Here is a 20144-nt window from a genome sequence, read left to right as displayed (position 1 = left end):
GGTTTGCTTGGAGCAAGCATCTTTAAACTACAGGTTGGAAGACTTCTCTTAGAATTCAGAATTGTCACTGTGGCAGATGTATTGGACTAGCATGCCAACTCCTAGTGTGTAGAGGTTGGAAAATATAAAGCTTTATTTCCCAGATTCCCTTGCAGTTTGGGTTTTGATGGGATTGAGGTTCTGCTAATTAGATCCACTTCTTTGAGACTTGGATGTGGAAAGAGCCATATGTGGTCGTGTGGAGCCATGGTTGTGTGGTTCTGGACCAGCTAGCTTTAGCAACGGCTTCCCAGCTCAGCAGGCAGCTTTCTGAGCTAAGCAGCTCCTTTGGTGGCCCCGATCTATGGCACGGATTTGGGAATCACTTCTGGAGTCAGTTCCTTAGCTAGCCAACTCCCCTCTTCCATTTAATATCTTGTAGTAAATCCCTCTTTGTAAACCTGCTGACATAACTCTGTAGCTGCAAAGCTATCCATTGTCTTATCTTGTTCATTTATTGGCTGAGACAAAATAAAATGTTGGAATTTGACCTTTGACCTTGATTTTATTACAGATATCCTTTCACCAAAGATAGTTTTGGACTATCCTGTTCCCTTTTACATGCTTTTCCTGGTGATAGTGGATGACCTTATGTTGAACTTTTTCCCAGAATTATGTTGATTGAACTGTTTAATTGGTACAATTTCATGTGCCAATTCATACCTCATCTTTCCATAAAGAATGTTATATTATTAATAAGTATAGCTATTTAATACCTATAGAATGCATATCTGCTGAAGCTTGTAACAGACACAGAAAGGATTAGGAGAAACACTTTGCTGTTTATCAAGACATAAGTACTGGCATATCAATTTCAACAAAACAGCACTACCCTATTATATAAATCCTGGCTACGTTAATTCTTGACATCACAATACAATCATGGCATTTCATGACAACTCAAAAAATGATAATGTGATATTGTTCCTGAGGTATCACACTAGTCTCTGATTTTAATTAGTTGTCTTATGGACTTATTTTTACACTAGTTTGCTGAAACATTGCTATGAAAAATGGACTAAAGATATTTCAGGCATACAGAGTGCTGGTTGGAAAAGCACTGATTTAACTGGGCAGGACTATGCTCAGAAATTATAAAGTTGGAATATATTCCTGTAGTGCATTCTTTTAATCCTTGAAGGTTTTGTCCTTCAGCTAGACACAGCTACCTAGACAAGGGCAGGTCAATTTGAGAAGTTAGACTGCAAGCCTGAGTGGAGAATGCTTTCTCATCTTGCAGGTTCTGTGGAAAGAGCTCTGCCTCATGCCAGATGCTCAAGGACATGTAGGAAAAAGCATTTCTGAAGAAGAAATAAGCATTCTGTCTGCAATTCAGAACTAAAAAAGGAATTTGTTTATTGAGCAAGAGGATGCAAGCAATATAAAAATCAAAAGCTTATCTGGCTTTAATTGACTTTTCTTTCTCTGCTTCTCAAAATGGAGTTGGATTTTATTTGTACATTTTGTATGGGTCCCATCTGCTCAGAAATCCTTATACAGGGGAAGCTGTGGGGCAGAGTCCTTAAGTGACCCTTTATGAGAATTCTTATCAGGGTGGGAGTAATTGCTCAGTGCTGCCTACTTCTTCCCCTTCTGCTTCATGTGTACTACAAAATAGTCATTGCATGCGATGGTGAGCCCAGCGATTAGCGAAAAGAAGCTCTGGAAGCCCACTTTGCCGTCTCGACACTGGTCCAGGTCCTTCATTATTTTGTCCACGGCCAGAGGGTCTTTTTGATTCTGAAAAAAAGAACAGAAGCAAGAACCGTCAGTTAGTGGTTGCAGTGACGAGCTTCTCTGATTTGTCCTGCTGACTACTATATGTATACTCTCCTCAAAATATTTGAATTCTTGCTTTAGATCACAGTGATATTTGGAGGTCTTCTAAATGTACTTCTCTGCTTTGAGAGAGCATTTCAGTAAATTCATATTTATTGCAGGCTAGGAAAGAGGTTTCCATGGCATTCTTTTATGTAACTCAAGGACTAGAAACAGTCTATTTCTAGAAAGAGGAGAAAGAGGAGATACAGTGCCAGAGAAGGGAGATCCACGACTCTGAATTCTCAGTCCACTTAAAATCTGACCTGCTCTACTCACAGTCCAACTGTTATCACAAATTTTTTTTCCTTTTCTTTTAATTGGAGGATAATTGCTTTACAATATTGTGTTGGCCTCTGCCATACAAATTATTTTGAAGGTATGGACCATGGAGTTAAGTGTTAGTTCCTTAGTTGTGTTCGACTCTTCCCAATGCCATGGACTGCAGCCCGCCAGGCTTCTCTGTCCATGGAATACTCCAGGCAAGAACACTGGGGTGGGTAGCCATTCTCTTCTCCAGGGGATCTTCCTGACCCAGGTATCGAACCCGGGTCTCCTGCACTGCAGGCAGACTCTTAACCATCTGAGCCATCAGGGAAGTCTGTTACCACAGTTTTTAAATTTACATTCTCTTAACAAATTTTCATTCCTTATAGCATGGTCAAGTCCTTAAAAAAGAAACTCCTTATGAAAGACCTCATGAGATGACTTAGGGAGTAAATTTCAGATCTATGTCCTATGGATTTTGAAGCAATGCTAACGATACCCTGGGATGGGTTAGATTTAAAGAGGAAGGGCAGTTGGTCCTCTTTTCTTGGCACAGCTGAGGCCAACCTAGTGTGACTTAATATTATATTAGCCAGGTAAGTAAGTCACACACCTTGGTGGACCTTCATGTAACAGCTAAGAATTGAGGCTGGACTAGAGTGTCTCTAAAATTGCTTCTGTTCTTAATGAGTTGGCCACTCTATGTCATACTATACTCTTTCTTGGATGTTTTACATTGGATGTGTTTCAAAGTAGAACATGTGATGGAGTCATAGAACTCCCCACAACTCTTAGCACAAATGCATGGAACTGGAATGAATAGGTAAGATCCCTTTTGTTTTTTCTTTTCCCTTGCTTTCATGGGTGATTGGTTTAATTACTCCTTTTCATAGTGTTGATGCTTAGAAGTGGGAAAGTGTAGTTTCTCCTGTAGGGTCCGTGCCATCAACCAGAAGTAAATATGGCCATTTACAGGTGTTAAAGGGTTCAGGGGGACTTTCCTGGTGGTCCAGTGTTTATGACTCTGTGCTTCCAATGCAGAAGGGTGGGTTTGATCCCTGCTCAGGGAAATAAGATCCCACATGCTGTGTGGTACAACCAAAAAAAAAACAAAAAAAAACCCACTAAGGGCTCAGGTAAAGCATTTATGAGTCCTGTTGACTGCATACTTGAGTAAGGGAACTGACACATACTGTCTCAAGTGTGCTGGATGTTTATATAAAGTGCGCTCAGAAACCCTTTAAGGCAAGCAGCAGCATTTCCAACATGCCCTAAGCAGTCAACTATAACCTGTCTATGCAGCTACCTCCCTCTTTTGGTGGGTTTCAGTTAATTCTGGCCTCAACCCCAGCTTCCTGGCTGTGGTCACAAGCAGTGCAGTTTGGATGACATCAGGGATCAGGTTTAGAAACACAACGCTCTGTCAGTGTAGCCAGTGTGGATGTGCCGGAATTATGACCCCATGCTTAGAATAAATTGTACTGCCATGTTCCGAACTGTGTTGAACACTTTATCGAACCACAAAGCCTTTAGGAAGGGTCTTTGTCTCATGTGATAGTCATCCTGGCTTCTAACTTATGTAACAACACAATTAACGAGTGTTTAGAAGCAGACTGAGAGCTTCTTTGTGTGATGGGCAGGTTTACAATGAGCACATTTTGTCCTTGAATTTTATGCTTGCCTAGAAGGATCACAGAAAGTGAGAGTGGTCTTGCAGATAATCATGTCCAGCCTCTCATTTTACAGAGCGCCTGAACTGAGGCACAGAAAGCTGAAGCAACCTTCCCAGTGTTAGTTAGGGTCCTGGTCTGGGTTTGTATCGCAGAACTGTAAGAAAGCAGAGCACCAGTGTCCTCTAACTCATTCTAGGCTAGCCCTGTGGTGACTGCAGCTCTAAGATACAAGTTAAGTGATTTCTATCTGTTTATTTGACTGATACTGATAACCTATAAATCATCATGTCCTATGAAACCTTATGTTTACTGAGTCAGGAGTCAGGGGCTTAACTACTGCTGTTTACCATGCAGATGACAAGAGGCAGGACTCTGCCTTTTACCATCTCCTCCCCAGTGGTTCAGATGGTAAAGAATCTGCCTGCAATGCAGAAGTCACAGGTTCGATCCCTGGGTCAGGAAGATCCTGAAGATCCCTCCACGGGAAGTTCGTCCCCTGGAGACAGGCATGGCAACCACTCCAGTGTTCTTACCTGGAGAATTCCATGGACAGAGGAGCCTGGTAGGCTACTGTCCATGAGGTCACAAAGGGTTGGACACAGTTGAGTGACTAACACTTTCACTTTCCCTTCACCCTTTATAGGCTAATGCAATGTTCTACACCAAGTACAGTCCTGATCCCTTTAAGTGACTCTGGTTGTGGCAGGCAGAGAGGGGTTTGCATTTCAATCTAGTAGCGCAGGCATAAACTCAGACTGTGCTCCTGTGTTCTCATAGCATTATCAATGTGAAAAGCAGTTTTTTCTGGAGCGATGCTTGGCTCTCATTCAGCAGATGCTTGACACCATTCGTTTAGAGTAGTGTTGGGAAAAAGTTTGAAAGTCTTTATCTAAAGGGATTTACTTTAAGAAGGGACATGAGTGGATGTGACCAGGACGGGGCACCTCCAGTGCCAGGTTTATGGACCTGAGGGCAACAAGGCAACCTGGACGATTACTCAGGTGAAAGACCTTCTTTCCTGCAACTCTGTCTCAATGGACACAGTGACTCCAGAAGGAATCTTTCTAACACCTCGTATTATGATTTGTGTGTAGTCTCATTTCACTTCCAAACTGTAAGCTCCTTAAGAGCAGGGGCTATATGTCTTCTTTACTGTCTGTTTCCTCCCATAGTATCTTACAAACAGGAGGCACTCAATAACGTTTAATAACTAAATGAATGAAAACACCTTTCTAGTAGTGACTTCCACCGCGAAGGGCTAGAAAGAGGAAGGGAAAGGAAACGGGGCCCAGAAGCATTATAACGGATTCTTTCTGTGCCTTTCAATACTTACTTCCAAAAATCCAGGGAACTCCTTTTCCATGAGTACTCTCAGGTCTTCCTTTGTTAAGTAACCTTTATCACCTGCAAATTTGTGAAATGTGAACATCATGGTTTCCATGGCGTGCTCCATTTGAGACGGCATTTTGATAAAGTCTGTTGAAACCTATTAAAGGATGGAAAGAAACAATATACATTAACTCTAAAAAATTTTATTCATTTATTTATTTGGTTGTCTTGGGTCTTAGTCGCCGCAGGCAGGCTCTAGAGCACACGAGCTCAGTAGCTGTAGACCCACATGGCTTGGTTGCCCCAAGGCTACATTAAGTGACATGAATTACCAGTCTTTTGAGAATGACTGGAAGAGCTCAGCCATTCAATCCTTTTCCAATTCACCCCAGGTTTTGGGCCTTCCTCCTGCTGATGGAAACAGGCACTTCAGATACTGGTGCTCTGAATGAGGGGTTTTATCTAGTTGCCTGCTAAGTTTGCATAATGAAGAATAAAAACTCTGATCATTTGGAAAAGCAAGATCAGTGCCCCTTCGTTTAACTGACAAAGCACCTACTGAGAGAACAGATGTCTCACCACTTCTCTTGGTGGCGGTGGTGGCGGGCGCTGGTAAATGGGACTCTTCCATGTGGACATGGCTGAATACCAACAGCCACACTCAAGCGTCATTAATAAAAGAACTTCAACCCTCCAAGCTTCACTAGACCTTGTTTGGTCTCATTCTAGGGTTTAGAAATCTGCTTAAAAATGAATTTCATCTTCTGAGCACTTTTTTTTTTTTTGGCCACACAGCATGGCTTGTGGGATCTGTGCTCCCTGGCCAGGGATTGAACCCAAGCCACTTCACTGAAAGTGAGGAACCCTAACCACTGGATCTCCAGGGAATTCCTTGTATTCTTTACTAAAGTTCTGAACTTGTTATTGATCGTAACAAACTCATTTGCATCTTTGGTAGCAACATCAGTTGCCCTACCCAAATACAAGCTACCCAAAGCCTTGAGAAGGAACAAGTAACGGTATATACTAATCACTTTGGGGATCTGATATATTTTTGGCAGCACTAGACAGAAGAGCTACTCTCACAGTCTGAGGTGCAGTGGGAAAGGAAGAGCTTTACATTGTGAATAGCTTAAAAAGGAAAGGACTTGTCAGATCATTATATTCAGGTATAATAATCTGGGGGCATTTGTCTCATCAAGGCCCAATGCCTGATACTTAAGAGGAGCCCGGTGAATTTTGCTTAATTGGAAGGCATGCTTCAGCAAGAACAGAGTAGCTTTGGCTTACACCAACTAAAATCACTACTGGATAGGAAATAGATGAAATTGAATCGAGACTAATATACTACTCCAAAAAAAAAAAAAAAGGTTAGGAATTGGTTTAGAGTAGAAGGCAATGGCAACCCACTCCAGTGTTCTTGCCTGGAGAATCTCAGGGACGGGGGAGCCTGGTGGGCTGCCGTTTATGGGGTCGCACAGAGTCGGATATGACTGAAGTGACTTAGCGGCAGCAGCAGCAGCAGTCCCCAAACTTTTTGGCACCAGGGGCTGGTTTTGTGGAAGACAGTTTTTCCACAGATGGGGAAGGGGGATGGGGGATGGTTTCAGGATGATTCAAGAGCATTACATTTATTGTGCACTTTATTTCTAATCTAATGCCATCACTGATCTGACAGCGGGTACTGGTCCACAGTCCCAGAGGATAGGGACCCTTGGTTTAGAGCAGTGGTTGAAGGGGAGGCTGGCATCTTCTCCTGAAGAGTCTCAATAGGAACTGGAGACATGCATTCATTCTGGTTCCTGTTGCTGACATATGTATACTCAACACAGATCCCTAAATGCTATATTTTACCGAGGAGAAGGTGGAGCTGGTGAACACAAGGATTGAGCAATTACACTTTGAGTTGAAAGTCCTACCCCTCAATCCCCAGAAAAGTACAGGAATCAGCATGCCAAAGAATGTGCTACTCTAGAGAATACTATAAGCCAGAATCTGGCATGATTCATCTGGAAGACTTCTCATGGAGAGAGCAGCAAATTCAAGGTCCACTGTGGGATGAATTCCAGAGGACTCACATCCTTTCTCCTCTCTCCTGACACGGCCAGTATCTGGCTTCACATGGCAGTGGCTTAGAGGGAGTCAGCCTCGCCTGGATTGGCTCTGCAAGTCCAGCAGCATAAGAGGTAACTAAGAGAACTGAACTGAGTGAGTCACCTTTGGGAGAAACTTGTGGCATCCCACTTCAGTTCTCAGGAAATATCTCAGGAGTCAGATACCAGGGGTTTAAAAATACCTGTGCCCAAGCTCTACAGCCAGAGCACTTCACAGTCAATGCCCAAAGATCTCAGAAGCTGATCTGGCTGTGGGACAGCTCGTTCACTTTCTTCACAGGGCAGAACAGAAGGAAAATGCACTGCAAAGCCAGAGAAGTAAGAAAGGGAATTGCAGCATGAAAATGAATCCTGAGACAGGAAACAGGCTACTTCAGGAACTTCTAAGAAATACAGGTTGTAAGCTGAGGAAGTCCTGGCCACCCTTGAATACCTTCTTCAAGAGAGTGAGGCTCTCCTTCCTGGAGTGAGCACTCAGGTCTCAGGACACTCCAAACCCAGGCAGGGATGGTCTGTGCTTACTATGAACTGTGGGAGCTTTTCTGCCCCCACTGGATCCCCCTCTGCTGTTTACTGAGCACGTGGGCTGTGGCCACAGCAGCCAGCGCAGACTCTCAGTTTGTTCCTTAGTGCTTGTACTCAGTAGATAAGTCACGTCCAACTCTGCGACCCTATAGACTGTAGTCTGCTAAGCTCTGTGTCCAAGCGATTCTCCAGGCAAGAATACTGCAGTGAGTTGCCATTTCCTTCTTCAGGGGATCTTCCCCACCTAGGGACTGAACTTGCATCTCCTGGATTGGTAGGTGGGTTCTTTACCACTTGAGTCACCTGGGGAGCCCGTTTGTTCGGTAGACCTTCTGCAATAAGAATGCAGAACAGAGGATACTCGGGAGATCTAAGGTTGTGGAAGCAGAAATAGGTTTGAAAATCAGAGATGACCACCCTCTCATCAGTAACCACGGCTCCCGAGGGCACGGACCAGGGCTAGGAGCAAGTCATTCGGTTTTGAAGGTGAAGCCAGCACACTGATTTTAGAGTAAGATGAAGGAAAAGGGGAAGATGTCATGAACACTATTCTCTTGGCTAGTGGATGGATCCTCCAGTTCTTCCAGAGTGTGGTGGTAGCCCTACTGAGGCAGCCCGCCAGGCCCTCCCATCTTGGGCGTGGCTCACCCGGGCTGGGCAGATGGATTGGTTGCTAAAGCAGCAGTTCAGGAACTTGAATCTGGCGTTTCCATCACTGCCTCCGCCCACCGCGGCCATTCTCCAGCCACCCGAGCTCCACCCCCAGGTAGGGGTGTTACTCTAGCTTCCGGCTCGGAAACATTTCTACTGGATGGCCTTGGGCTGAGAGGCAGCGGCATCCTCTCTGTTCCCCAGACAACCTACTGCCATTTCATCATTTATCTGCCTCTCCATCCTCGATTTAAGTTTTTATAGGGTAAGGGCTATTATTCTGTTCTGTCTAGAAACCACTAAATAGTGGTATAGTGTTGCTGATGAGCGAATGAATGAATCAAACAATTCCGTTGGCTGGAGCTGAGGTGCAGGTGTGATTACCCAGGTCTGGGCTGAAACCCTGGCCACTGGAGCAGAGCAGGAGGTGAGGGCTGGGAAGGGCCTGGAAAGGGTCAGTCAATGAATCAACAGTAGAGTACATTCCATAGTGTAGGAGAAAATGGTGTGTCCTGCTAAACAGGTCTGGTCACCCAACACTTTTTCTCTAGTTTTGGTTTATCCCTCTTGATTGCTTTCTCACTGTGAGCTCAACAAGCTGCTAACTACCTCATTGTTGGTCACTCACGTTTTTACTGAAATCATTTTATTGTGATGTCTGTGTTTCTCCTATACAGGTCTGAAGAGTGGATGCTCACATAGGTTTCTTCGTGTAACTGTCTCTTCAGAAAAAAATTCTGGGCTCTACAAACTTAATTACAGTGGTGGGAATTCAATTTTTGCTATACCTACACTGAGAACCTACTTTGCATGACTAGGCTTATGCGGGCCCCCTTTCCACAGCCCCCACCCCCATGGTGCTTGACTTTGGGGAGTTCACCAGCTAAGGTCATACTATTTTAAAATATGTCCTGAATTCTAGTTAACTGTGCTTCTGTGTCTTTCTCCACTAAACTGTGGGCTCCAGAAGCAGAGTCTTAGAAGCCAGCACCCTGCCTTCAGAGTCTACTCAATGAATTAGTAAGTAGGAAATTGACAATAATATAAATTTTGATCCTTCTGGGAATAGCAGGGAAGTAGGGGTCCTCCTTAGAAAAGTGTCTGCTCCTAAGCAATATCAAATGTTTGCTCTGGACCCATGCCCAGATCCAGGCCATAATTTCAAAAAGATTTCCAAAGAGTAAGAAGTCTGATCTCTTCTGTGTCTTGTCCATACCCTAGTTTTCTTACAGCCCACCCAGAAAACAATTGGCAGAATGTTAGTAAAAACAAACATGTTATCTAAAAATGTGTTTTAGGTGTCCTTCTTTTTGATGATTTTAAAAAGAAAAAAAAAAGGGGGTGGGGGATGGGGGGGTGGGATCGGGAATTGAACCCCGAAGGCATTATTGAATTTGATCCCTAAAGGGAATTCAGAAAAAGTGAGTTGAAGCAATGGATCTAATCCAGGCTGTCTCTCCCACCTTTCACCAAACATAAAATTTTCCCATTAAGAAAATGAGCAGCAAAAGAAGAGTTCCAGATACAATCCAATAGGAAGAACTCTGAGGCCTTCTCTACGCTAACAGAGTACATCCAATTTTCCTTGAAGAGTTGTCAGGTATCCGCCAGAACTGGCAAACAACAGCCATTGTGACAACAGTTATTAAATCCATTGTTGGATTAGGTGGTAGTTCTTTAATAAAGGGCCAGGAAGTGCTGAAAATTGTTAAAAATAAATTCATTCTTTTTGCTTTTGATGTGAGAGTCCTAAATTGTTGAGTCCCAGAAAAATGAGAAGCTTAAGACTCTAAAAAGATCAGCTTTCCTAGCAGTCTGAGTGCTAATCTACACTTTATATCTCTGAAAGGATTCTATTGTTTCCTTCAACTTTAAAAGACTGGACTGGATCAAGGCCATACCAAGTGGGTAGTGCTCTAAAAAAGTCACAGGGTTGGAGCCGTCCGTGGAAAGTCAAGAGGCACTCAGTCTCAGCTCCACCCAGCCCAAGCCCTGACCTCACTGGAGAGTAGCTGCTGGAGAGGTTGGCCAGGTGCCAGACATGGGAGGAAAGGGGGCCATCCGATGTTGTATGCAGGAAAAGCCGGGGAAGAGTATCACCTAGAAATCAGAGTGCTTTATGCCCAGAAGACCATCAGGAAAATCTGAAGAACCAAAATAAGAATCTCCAAATGGTGAATCAAGGACCACAGTGAAGAAAGTAGCTTCTGGCTGTCAAGGGAGGAATACATCACTTGGAAGAGACGATTAAATAGAAACCGGACAGGAATCTGTGGGGGCAGGGCTGATGAAGATATTTCAGATGAATTATGAACTCATTCCTGCCCTAATGCCTGGCATCACCTTTTGCAATTTGATGAAACACGCTGGAGGCAAAGATCACTGACAGGGTGTTTCTCTGGGCCTGGCCTCACCTGAAGGGCAGGATATAAGTCCAGTGCTGCAGGTTGAAACTCATGCTGTAGGGGAAAAAGAATCTGCAGTAACTGCAAACCTCTCAATGAGAAGCGCTACCTCCCAAATAAAGCTGAGGCAGCCTGCCAGTGGGCATCCAGGTGGATAACGCAGCAGCTGAAACGCCATGACCCTACCAATCTAACCTGTCCTCAACCACAGTTCAGTCAAGAAACCTCTCCTTCAGATGGCCGGCCTGTCCGGGTGTGACTCATTTCCTCTTGGAAAATGCCCTCTAAAATGGCACAGTTCCCCTTTTCCTTCAGGGAGTGTTCTGTCTGAACCATCTGCAGAGAGAGTCTGGAACCATCCAGGCCACACCCACATGGTCTCACAACTGAGTCACAGGCTTCCACTAGGAGAATCCGGAGCCCTTTGTGCTAACCACGCCCTGCAGAAACCTCAAGGGAGGAAAGCGGGTGGGCTTAACGTATTCCAGAGCCTGGCCCAGGGCCCCGTGGTGCCTGGCACAGGGCTAGCTGCTCTGCCGGCCCCTCCACCCCCGCCCAACAAGGCAGATTCTGGGTTTCAGTTAGGTGGAGACCGCCGGAGGCTGGAAAGTGCGGTATTCAGGTCTGGGGCGAAGCACCAGTCCTTTGCCAGGCTCAAATTGTGTCCAGGTACCAACAGCTCATTGTACTGGGCCAGGTTAATCTGGGGTGTTAGATCCTTCATTAAACTTGCTCTTCCTCTATCTCTGTATAGTTCCACTTGTTTAACTAAAATAGCAAGAAGGAAACCGTTTCAGTACAAAACCCACTTCAGTGGTGGCTGAAGGTGGTGGCTTCCCACTACCCCCTCAGCAAAACTGTGTTATAAGGAAAACAAATAGGACCTTCTTCCCTCTGCTGGTAGAGAGAAACTTCTCGTCTAGCAGACAAATAACAGGAAACCCAACCTTGAAGCTTCGAGGAGAGGGACAGAGGGGTGTCCTTTAGGCAGAGAACCCGCCAGCCCTCTCCGAGTCTGCACGGGCCCTCCAGCTAGAAGACTACGAACATTTGCACAGACCTGCAGCCGGAGCCCACAAAGAAACAAGCCGGCCAGGACAGGGGGCCAGAAACAGGGATTCGGGTAACTGGGGAGACTAGTCGAAAAGCAGGAAGGGGTGTAAATAAAGATATACCAAAAGGTAGGAGAGAGCAGACCCCGGGGCACCAACACCGAAATACTAGTAAAGGCCAAGTGCTCCCTCCTCTGGGGGTCTGGGGGGTCGCGCCGGGGAGGGACAGGGGAGGTGCTCGCCCAGCTGGGGTGTGGCCCAGAGCTCGAGGAGAGGATACCCCCGCATGCCCAGCCGACGCCCGACCACCACCATCGTCCTACTTCCACACCTGGGACGCCCGGCGAAGACCGCCTGGCGAGCGGGAGCCGCCGATGTGGGGATTTACCCGGGCGCGGGATGTGGGGCCGGGGACCGCCCGGGACCGGCGGGCAGGACTCACCTTGGCGGGAGGCGCAGCGGGGACGCTCGGCTGGCGGGGACGCGCGGCCAGTGAGCACAGCGCCGCGGGCAGGGCGCCTTAGTACGTGGGGGAGGGGGGGCGGGGGGAGGCAGGAGGAGCCTGGGCGGGTGTCAGGGCCTCGGCTCACCCCACCTCTTCCCCTCCCTCCTCTTCCTGCCCTCCTCCCTCTCCCCCCGCCACACTCACACCCCGGGCGCGCAGCGCACACACCCTTCTCTGGCTATGCGGTGTAGCCTCGCTCCAGGCCTCCACCCGCCCCCTGAGAGAACGATATTGTAAACTCTTCCTACTCAAATGCTCTCGAATATTTTCGTGCCCTTTCTCTCGGGTTTGCTTTTAGTGAGTGTGGAAATCAAAGAATCCAGTCGTCCTGCGGGTGGGGCGCGCTGGCCCAGAACCAGATTGTAGGCTCCTTGTCTGTAAACTACAGGTCTAGGAATTATTTTCTAGATGATATTGTAGGGAGGGGCACCTGGAGTCCTTAAAACCGCAAAAGCGTCAGTCTTGGTTTCAGATTAGACTCTAAGAGGTAAATTGGGAGGGTTCCAAGGCCTGCAGCGGGTCTCCCCCTCACTCACCGCCCGGCCTACGGGCTGTTTTCTGAGAAGCCGAGTTCACTCCCTGCCGCAGTGAAGAGGGTGGTGGTGCTGTTGGGCTTTTTAGCTCCAGGGAATTACAAACCCTTGGTTGAACTGGAAATTGACCCCTCTTAACGTGCTTGGCAGTTGGTCAGTTTCGGCTGTAGCTGACATTATTAAAACCTGTTTAAGAATCTCCTTTTTTTCCTTTTTTTGTCCTGAAATTGGCCTGTTTGGTCCTCAAAGCACTTCAGAAGGAACTTAGAGAAAACCTAAGGGTTTCCTAGCTGGTGCTATCCACTCCCCCCAACCCCCGACATTTATTTTAATTGTGGTTCAGGGTTAAATGCAAACTACTAGCAGCTGTTGGTGGAAAAGGGCCCAGTCCCAAGTCTTGGGTTTTCCTTTGTTCCCACGGGAGGTCCTGGGAGGAGTGAGTGATCCCTGAGGAATGAGCAGTCTTGGGGAATCCTCCAAATGCCTCCATGTGACTAATCTGAGCTCTTGCCAGGAAAACTCAGATTTCAGTTCTCACTCCACTGAGTTCCTCAACCTTGGTGCTGAACGTTCAACGGGGCAGTTCTGCGGTCTTCCCATAAGCTTCCTAAGCTCTTCCTAGGCTGTTGGCTACAGTCAAGAGTGGAGAAAATGCTTGATCCCTTTAGCTCCGGGAAAGATGCAACTAGATTTAGAATGAGAACACCTGAGTTCCTATACTATGCACTCCGTGATTCCTTCATTTGATTTGCAATGTTTAGGAATGCTTAGTGTATGTACTAGGGCCTGGGGATTCGGAAATCAAAGAATCAGTCTGTCCCTCAACTTCAAGCCTTGTTGGAAGATAGATTAGCAAACAAAATCCACTGAGTTCAGTGAATGGTAGAGGATGCTATCGGACACTGTGAGCATTGAGGAGGCACCTCTAAGTCCCCATGGAATGATCACAAAACAATTCCTGGAGCAGGAACATTTGATAGATGTTTTAAAGATAATATTTACCGTGACTTTGAAATTTGATTGTAAAAAAGGTGCATTCTTCTTGTAGAAGGTTTGGAAAATATACCAATGTAGAAGGAGAAAAAATCACTTGTAAATGCATGGATCAAAGATAAACATTTTTATGTATTTCCTTTTTTTTTTTCATATTTATGTGGTTGCATTGAGTCTTTGTTGGGCCCAGTAGTAGCCCCATAACATGTGGGATCTTTCTGGAACAGAGTTCAAATCCACGTCCCCTTCATTGGCAGGCAGATTCTCAACCACTGGACCACCTGGGAAGTCTTGGGTTGTAGTTATTTAATGAAGGGCTGCTGCTGCTAAGTCACTTCAGTCATGTCTGACTCTGTGCGACCCCAAGACTGCAGCCCACCAAGCTCCTCTGTCCCTGGGATTCTCCAGGCAAGAACACTGGAGTGGGTTGCCATTTCCTTCTCCAATGCATGAAAGTGAAAAGTGAAAGTGAAGTCGCTCAGTCGTGTCCAACTCTTAGTGACCCCATGGACTGCAGCCCACCAGGCTCTTCTGCGCATGGCCTATTCCAGGCAAGAGTTCTAGAGTGGGGTGCCATTGCCTTCTCCGAGTGAAGAGCTAGGAAGTGCTAAAATTTGTTAAAAAAATAAACAAATTCATTCTTTTTGCATTTGATATGGAATTCCTAAATTGTGACCACATTGATTATAAAATTACGTATTCTATTTTTGCTCCATAACTTATCTTTACTATTTATATGTCATCAAGAGCATGATTGTTCATTTACTCATTCCTTTTTTTTCATTCAACAAGTTACTGCAGTTGACTCTTTATATCTGAGAGTTCTTCATCCTCAGATTCAACCAACCATGGATCAAAAATATCCAGAGAAGTAATTTCATAAATGTCCAAAAAGCAAACTTGAATTTGCAACAATTTGCATAGCATTTACATAGTCTTTACAATTATTTGCATTCTGTTAGGTATTAAAATGAACTTGTAAAACAGAAAGATACAGACTTATAAAACTTATGGCTGGGGCCAAGGAAGGGATAGTTAGGGAGTTTGGGATGGTCATGTACACCCTGCTGTATTTAAAATGGATAACCAACAAGGACCTACTGTATAGCACAGGGAACTCTGCACAATGCTATGTGGCAGCCTGGATAGGAGGGGAGTTTGTGGGGGAGAATGTATATGATGACTGAGTCCCTTCCCTGTTCATCTGAAATTATCACAACATTGTTAATTGCCTATACCCCAATACAAAATAAAAAGTTAAAAAAAAAAGTAATCTAGAGGTGATTTAAAGTACACCAAAGGCTGTGTGTAGGTTATATGTGATACTGTATCATATAAGGGACTTGAGCATCTGTGGATTTTGGTATATGGGGAAGTTTCTGGAACCAATACCTACAAGGATTCCAAGAAACCACTGTATTTGATTACACTGTAGCTCCTTTACTGTCTTCTCTGGCCTACCAGCCAGACTCTCAGGGCTCCCAAGTCTTAGTGGCTACAGCTTCACAAGACAGATGGAACCTGGGTTTCCAAAGCACTGTGCTGAGTGCTGGAAGTATAGTGGTAGAAATGGTTGCAGGATGGACTTCCCTGGTGGTCTAGGGGTAAAAAGTCCACCTGCCCATGCAGGGGACATGGATAGGTCCCTGGTCTAGGAAGACTCCACACACCACGGAGCAACTAAGCCTGTGTGCCACAACCACTGATGCTGCACGCCCTAGACCCTGTGCCCCGCAACAAGCGAAGCCACCTCAACGGGAAGCCCGCAGAGAGCAACAAGAGTAAGCCCGTGTGCAGCAACGAAGACCCAGTGCAGCCAAAAGTAAACAAAGCATTTGAAAAATGGTTGGACACTATCTGTGCCCTCTTGTGACATTTTTTTTTTTTTTACTCTAGGTACTGGTAGATCCATAAAGTTCTAAGTACCTGCCATGCCTTTCATCTCTCTCTAGGAGAGGTGGTCCCAGGCAGTTCTTTCTCCAGAAGGTGGTTATCCTTTATAAACCACAGGTTAACAGAGCCAGCTCTGTCTCCCGAGTGACAGCTGATCAGACCAGGGACTGGTGCTTGAGGCAGAGCTGCCCATCAAGGATGGTAAGGTGGTAGGGGGTGGGGTGGGGGAGATGCGGGGAGAGGAGCAGACTGAATGGCCACCAGAAGAATGGGAACAGATTGGAGACAATGTGGTTCCTAGAACAAAGAGGAGGTGGTATTCATGTTCTCCACCAGGCCCATTGCACATTCCAGTGTAGAAAATACTGGGAGTAGGGGGTGTTGTTCTACTAATGAGGCAGTATTGGGTATTTTTCCCAGTTCTCCATGTCACATAGCAATGAAACCCACTTCCCAGTGGTTCTCAACTCTTGCATTTGTGGTTGCAGCAAAGAGGGCATGATGTCCACCAGAAATGTGTTCTTCCTATCACAGTGTAGAGGTGTTGCTGAGAAGAGGCTGCTGAGCCAGAGATTATATTCCTAGCACCTCTTGCACTTCATGTGACTCAGTGACTAATCATCAGCAGAATGGGGCTGGAAGTGATGGGTGTCACCTGCAGGCCAAAGGGGTTAAGAGATGACTTTCCACGTTCTTTTTCTCCATCTTCTGAATTCTGAAATTCTAGGGGTAGAGAAGCCACAGCTGGAAGGAGCCCGAGTCCCAGAATCACTGAATGGAGGAAAACCAGCAGCTAACCAGGAACATTTTCATCTGACTAGTTTTGTGGATGAGAAAGAACCTCATAATTTGGGTATGTATTTGTTACAGCAGAACAGGGTGGCATTTTTTTGAACACTGAGTGACTGATCTGATCTGATCTGATCTGATTTTGGCAGCATACTCAAAAAGATTAAGTGGCATGTATAGGAATCACACTATTAAACTGGTCACATTTCAGCATCATGGTGGCACTGTTTAGGTAGACCCTTTTAGCGCCCTGATGACTCTCAGATACTCAGGAGACAAAGTTCTGGCAAATCTGGCAAATGCATAGTTTCTTTGTTTCTTCATATGCATCAAGTTGTGCCCGGCACCACACAGAAACTATAGGCAGCAAAGCTCAACATTCTGTCTGCTCAAACATGGTATTAACGGTTGGAATGATAGTTGTAACAAAAGGAAACTTTATTCCTCAATTATGGAGCCCTAGGAAGGAATCACAACAGTTCTCTACAGCAGTTCAGTTGAGAACTATCAATTTACAGTTGCCTGGTCAAGACTTTTTGCTAGCAACCCCCAAAACAAACAAAACAACAGGAACTTTCCTGGTGGTCCAGTGGATAAGACTCTGCACTTCCAGTGCAGGAAGGGGTCACATGTCTGATCCCTGGTCAGGGAACTAAGATCCCACATGCTGAGCAGCTGGGAAAAAAATAAAAAATAAAACAACAGACCTCCCCCCACCTCTGCTGTGTGTAAAAGTGAAAGTCGGTCAGTCGTGTCCAACTCTTTATAGTCCATGGAATTCTCCAGGCCAGAATACTGGAGTGGGTAGCCTTTCCCTTCTCCAGGGGGTCTTCCCAACCCAGGAATTGAACCCAGGTCTCCTGCATTGCAAGCGGATTCTTTATCAGCTGAGCCACAAGGGAAGCCCAAGAATAGAGGAGTGGGTAGCCTATCCCTTCTCCAGAGGATCTTCCCTACCCAGGAATCAAACTGGGGTCTCCTGCATTGCAGGCGGATTCTTTACCAGCTGAGCTATGAGGGAACCCCATGGCTTTAGTAGTATACCCCAAATAGGGGAATATAATTTATTAAAAATTTCCCATATTTTTTGACATTTAGGTTGTTAGTAGTGCTTTACTGTTATAAGCAATAATTAAATATAAAAGGTCTGCTTTTGAATAAATAACTTTGCCCACATGTTTATTTTCTTAGGAAAGATTCCTATCAGAGACTGTCCTTTTTCTTTCTTTACATGGATCTTAAAGGACAAGTAGGGTCTAGCCACATTCTGCGGGGGCAGATAGGAGGGAGAAGCATGTCCCAGGACATGGAGTTGTGAGGTATCCTGTTTGTTCTAGGAATTGCCCCTGCACAGGGAGAATGCAAAGTCCCCGAGGGCCTTGGAGGGGGGATGAGTCCCAAGAGGAGGTGCGTTTTGGGGGGCACCTGGTTTGCTTTGCTTGTTACTGAGCAAGACTTGCATCTGTTTTTGCCCATGGGTAGTAATGTCAATCTGCTGACCCCAGGTTGTAGCAGAGAAAAGTGCAGCATTTATGGTAGAGTTTCAAACAAGGAATCCAGGGCAGCTAATGCTCAAAAAGCCTGAACCCTACCATGGGTTTCAGGGAAGCATTTTTTTTTTAAAATCTACTTTTAGTTGGAGTATAATTGCTTTACGATGTTGTGTTCATTTTTGCTGTACAACAACGTGAATTGGCTATATGTATACATATATCTCCTCCCTCTTGAGCCTCCCTCCCCCATCCCCCATCCACCCCTCTAGGTCATCACAGAGCACCAAGTTGAGCTCCCTGTGCTACACAGCAGTCAGGGAAGCATGTTTAAAGACAAGGTGAGGGAGGGGAGTCACAGGGTGTGTGATCAGCTTGTGCACAATTCTTTGTTTGATGGTGAGGTAATAGGACCATGTCACAGGGGTTAACATTATCAGTCCTCTGAGGGCTACGGTTCTCATGGTCATCAAGCAGCTAATGCCTTTCATTGCTGGGTCGGGGGAGCGGGGGCGGCGGGTTTCAGCATCTGTAAAACAGTTCAGGAAATGTGCATCAGATACTGTTATCAAGGTACTTCACAGAGGAACTAAAGATTCTGCGAGTGTCATATGGCTGGCTTACTGTTTAACTTCTTATCTGTTCTCCTGCCCCAACCACTGTTTTTGCCAGTACGTGTTCACGTCCTTTCAATCCTCAATTCTTTTTTTTTTTTTTTGGATGTCCTGTTCTGTTTCTTTTTTTTTTTTTAATTTTATTTTATTTTTAAACTTTACATAACTGTATTAGTTTTGCCAAATATCAAAATGAATCCTCAATTCTTGAGCTTTTGTGACTTTTGTGGCTTTTGTGACTCAGAGGAGGCCTGGGAGACGACAGCTATTCTACAAACACGAGGCAGAGGACATGAGGGGAAGGGGGTCTGTCCCAGGAAAGCCCTGTAGGGTCCTGCTTGGTTATTGCTAAAGAATTTGGAGCTCATTTCTAAAGGTAACAAGGAGCCACCAAAGAATGGCTTACCAGTCGCGTGGCTCTGGGGAAATCACCTCATCTCTGGGGAAGTCATTCACTATTCAGAACCTGACAGTTAAAACAGGAATAGACACTCATCTTCTGGGGTGATGACAAAGAATGAAGGCATCTGTTTGGCCCTGGGATGCCGCAGTTTTCAGACAGCAGATCAGCTTCCGTGTGATCCCTCCCGGCAGAGAAGAAGCTTTAAGGTAGCCAAGCAGGGCTGTTTTGTGGCCAGAGGTCTCTCATGTGGGATCTGTGCGCAGACATCTTTGAGACTTCCTTCTGGGACACTGGGAGGACTCCACCAAGGCTGTGCTTCCTGTACTAACATATCTCGTGGAGCAGCAGAAGCTGAAGTTCTGTATTATTATTTTGTTTCTGTAAATTTATTTATTTGACATGTACACACTGCTTTATTTATTATTTTTGGTTGAGCTGGGTCTTGGTTGCTGCATGCGGGCTTTTTCTCTAGTTGTGGGGACCAGGGGCTACCCTCTAGCTGCAGAGCATGGGCTTCTCATTGTGGTGGCTTCTCTTGTGGCAGAGCACAGGCTCTAGGTGCATGAACTTCAGGAGTTGCAGCACAGGCGCTCATCTGTGGCTCGTGGGACCTGAGCATGCAGGCTCAGTAGTCGTGGCACATGGGCTCAGTTGTGCCGAGGCCTGTGGGATCTTCCTGGACCAGGGATTGAACCTGTGTTCCCTGCCTTGACAAGCAGATTCTTACCAATGCCCCACCAAGGGAGTCCCTCATTATTATTTACTATTCTTTAAAAATAATTGTATTTATTTTTGTCTGTGCTGGGTCTTCATTGCTGCATGGGCTTTTCTCTAGTTGTGGAGAGCAGGGGCTACTCTTTGTTGCAGAGTGAGGGCTTCTCATTTTGGTGCTTTCTCTTGCTGGGGAGCACCGGCTTTAGGGCACGTGGGCTTCAGTGGTTGCGGTTCCTGGGCTCTAGAGCACAGGCTCTATAGTTGTGACATTTGTGCTTAGTTGCTCTGCTGTGTGTAGGATCTTCCAGGACCAGGGATCGAACCTATGTCCCCTGCA

At 45.8% G+C, this 20144-nt stretch overlaps 1 protein-coding gene across 3 annotated transcripts; it reads right to left on the bottom strand.

Annotated features, from left to right (window-relative positions):
* Positions 1-1370: 1370 nt before the first annotated feature.
* S100A10 (S100 calcium binding protein A10) lies at positions 1371-13175 on the bottom strand. Of its 3 annotated transcripts, none has more exons than XM_055584265.1 (3): positions 12809-13175; positions 5131-5283; positions 1371-1779 (listed from the first exon to the last, which is right to left on the bottom strand). In XM_055584265.1, exons 2-3 carry the CDS (start codon positions 5260-5262, stop codon positions 1618-1620), a joined length of 294 nt encoding a protein of 97 aa, XP_055440240.1. In that variant the 5' UTR covers positions 5263-5283; positions 12809-13175; the 3' UTR covers positions 1371-1617. The 3 variants fall into 3 exon arrangements, with proteins under 3 accessions (XP_055440240.1, XP_055440238.1, XP_055440239.1); XM_055584263.1 differs by having other exon boundaries at positions 12915-13144; XM_055584264.1 differs by lacking the exon at positions 12809-13175 and adding an exon at positions 12316-12471.
* Between the last annotated feature and the right edge of the window lie 6969 nt (positions 13176-20144).

Source organism: Bubalus kerabau, chromosome 6 (genome assembly GCF_029407905.1).
Source record: "Bubalus kerabau isolate K-KA32 ecotype Philippines breed swamp buffalo chromosome 6, PCC_UOA_SB_1v2, whole genome shotgun sequence".
Classification (NCBI taxonomy): domain Eukaryota; kingdom Metazoa; phylum Chordata; class Mammalia; order Artiodactyla; family Bovidae; genus Bubalus; species Bubalus kerabau.
This window is presented reverse-complemented; position numbering and strand designations above follow the sequence as displayed.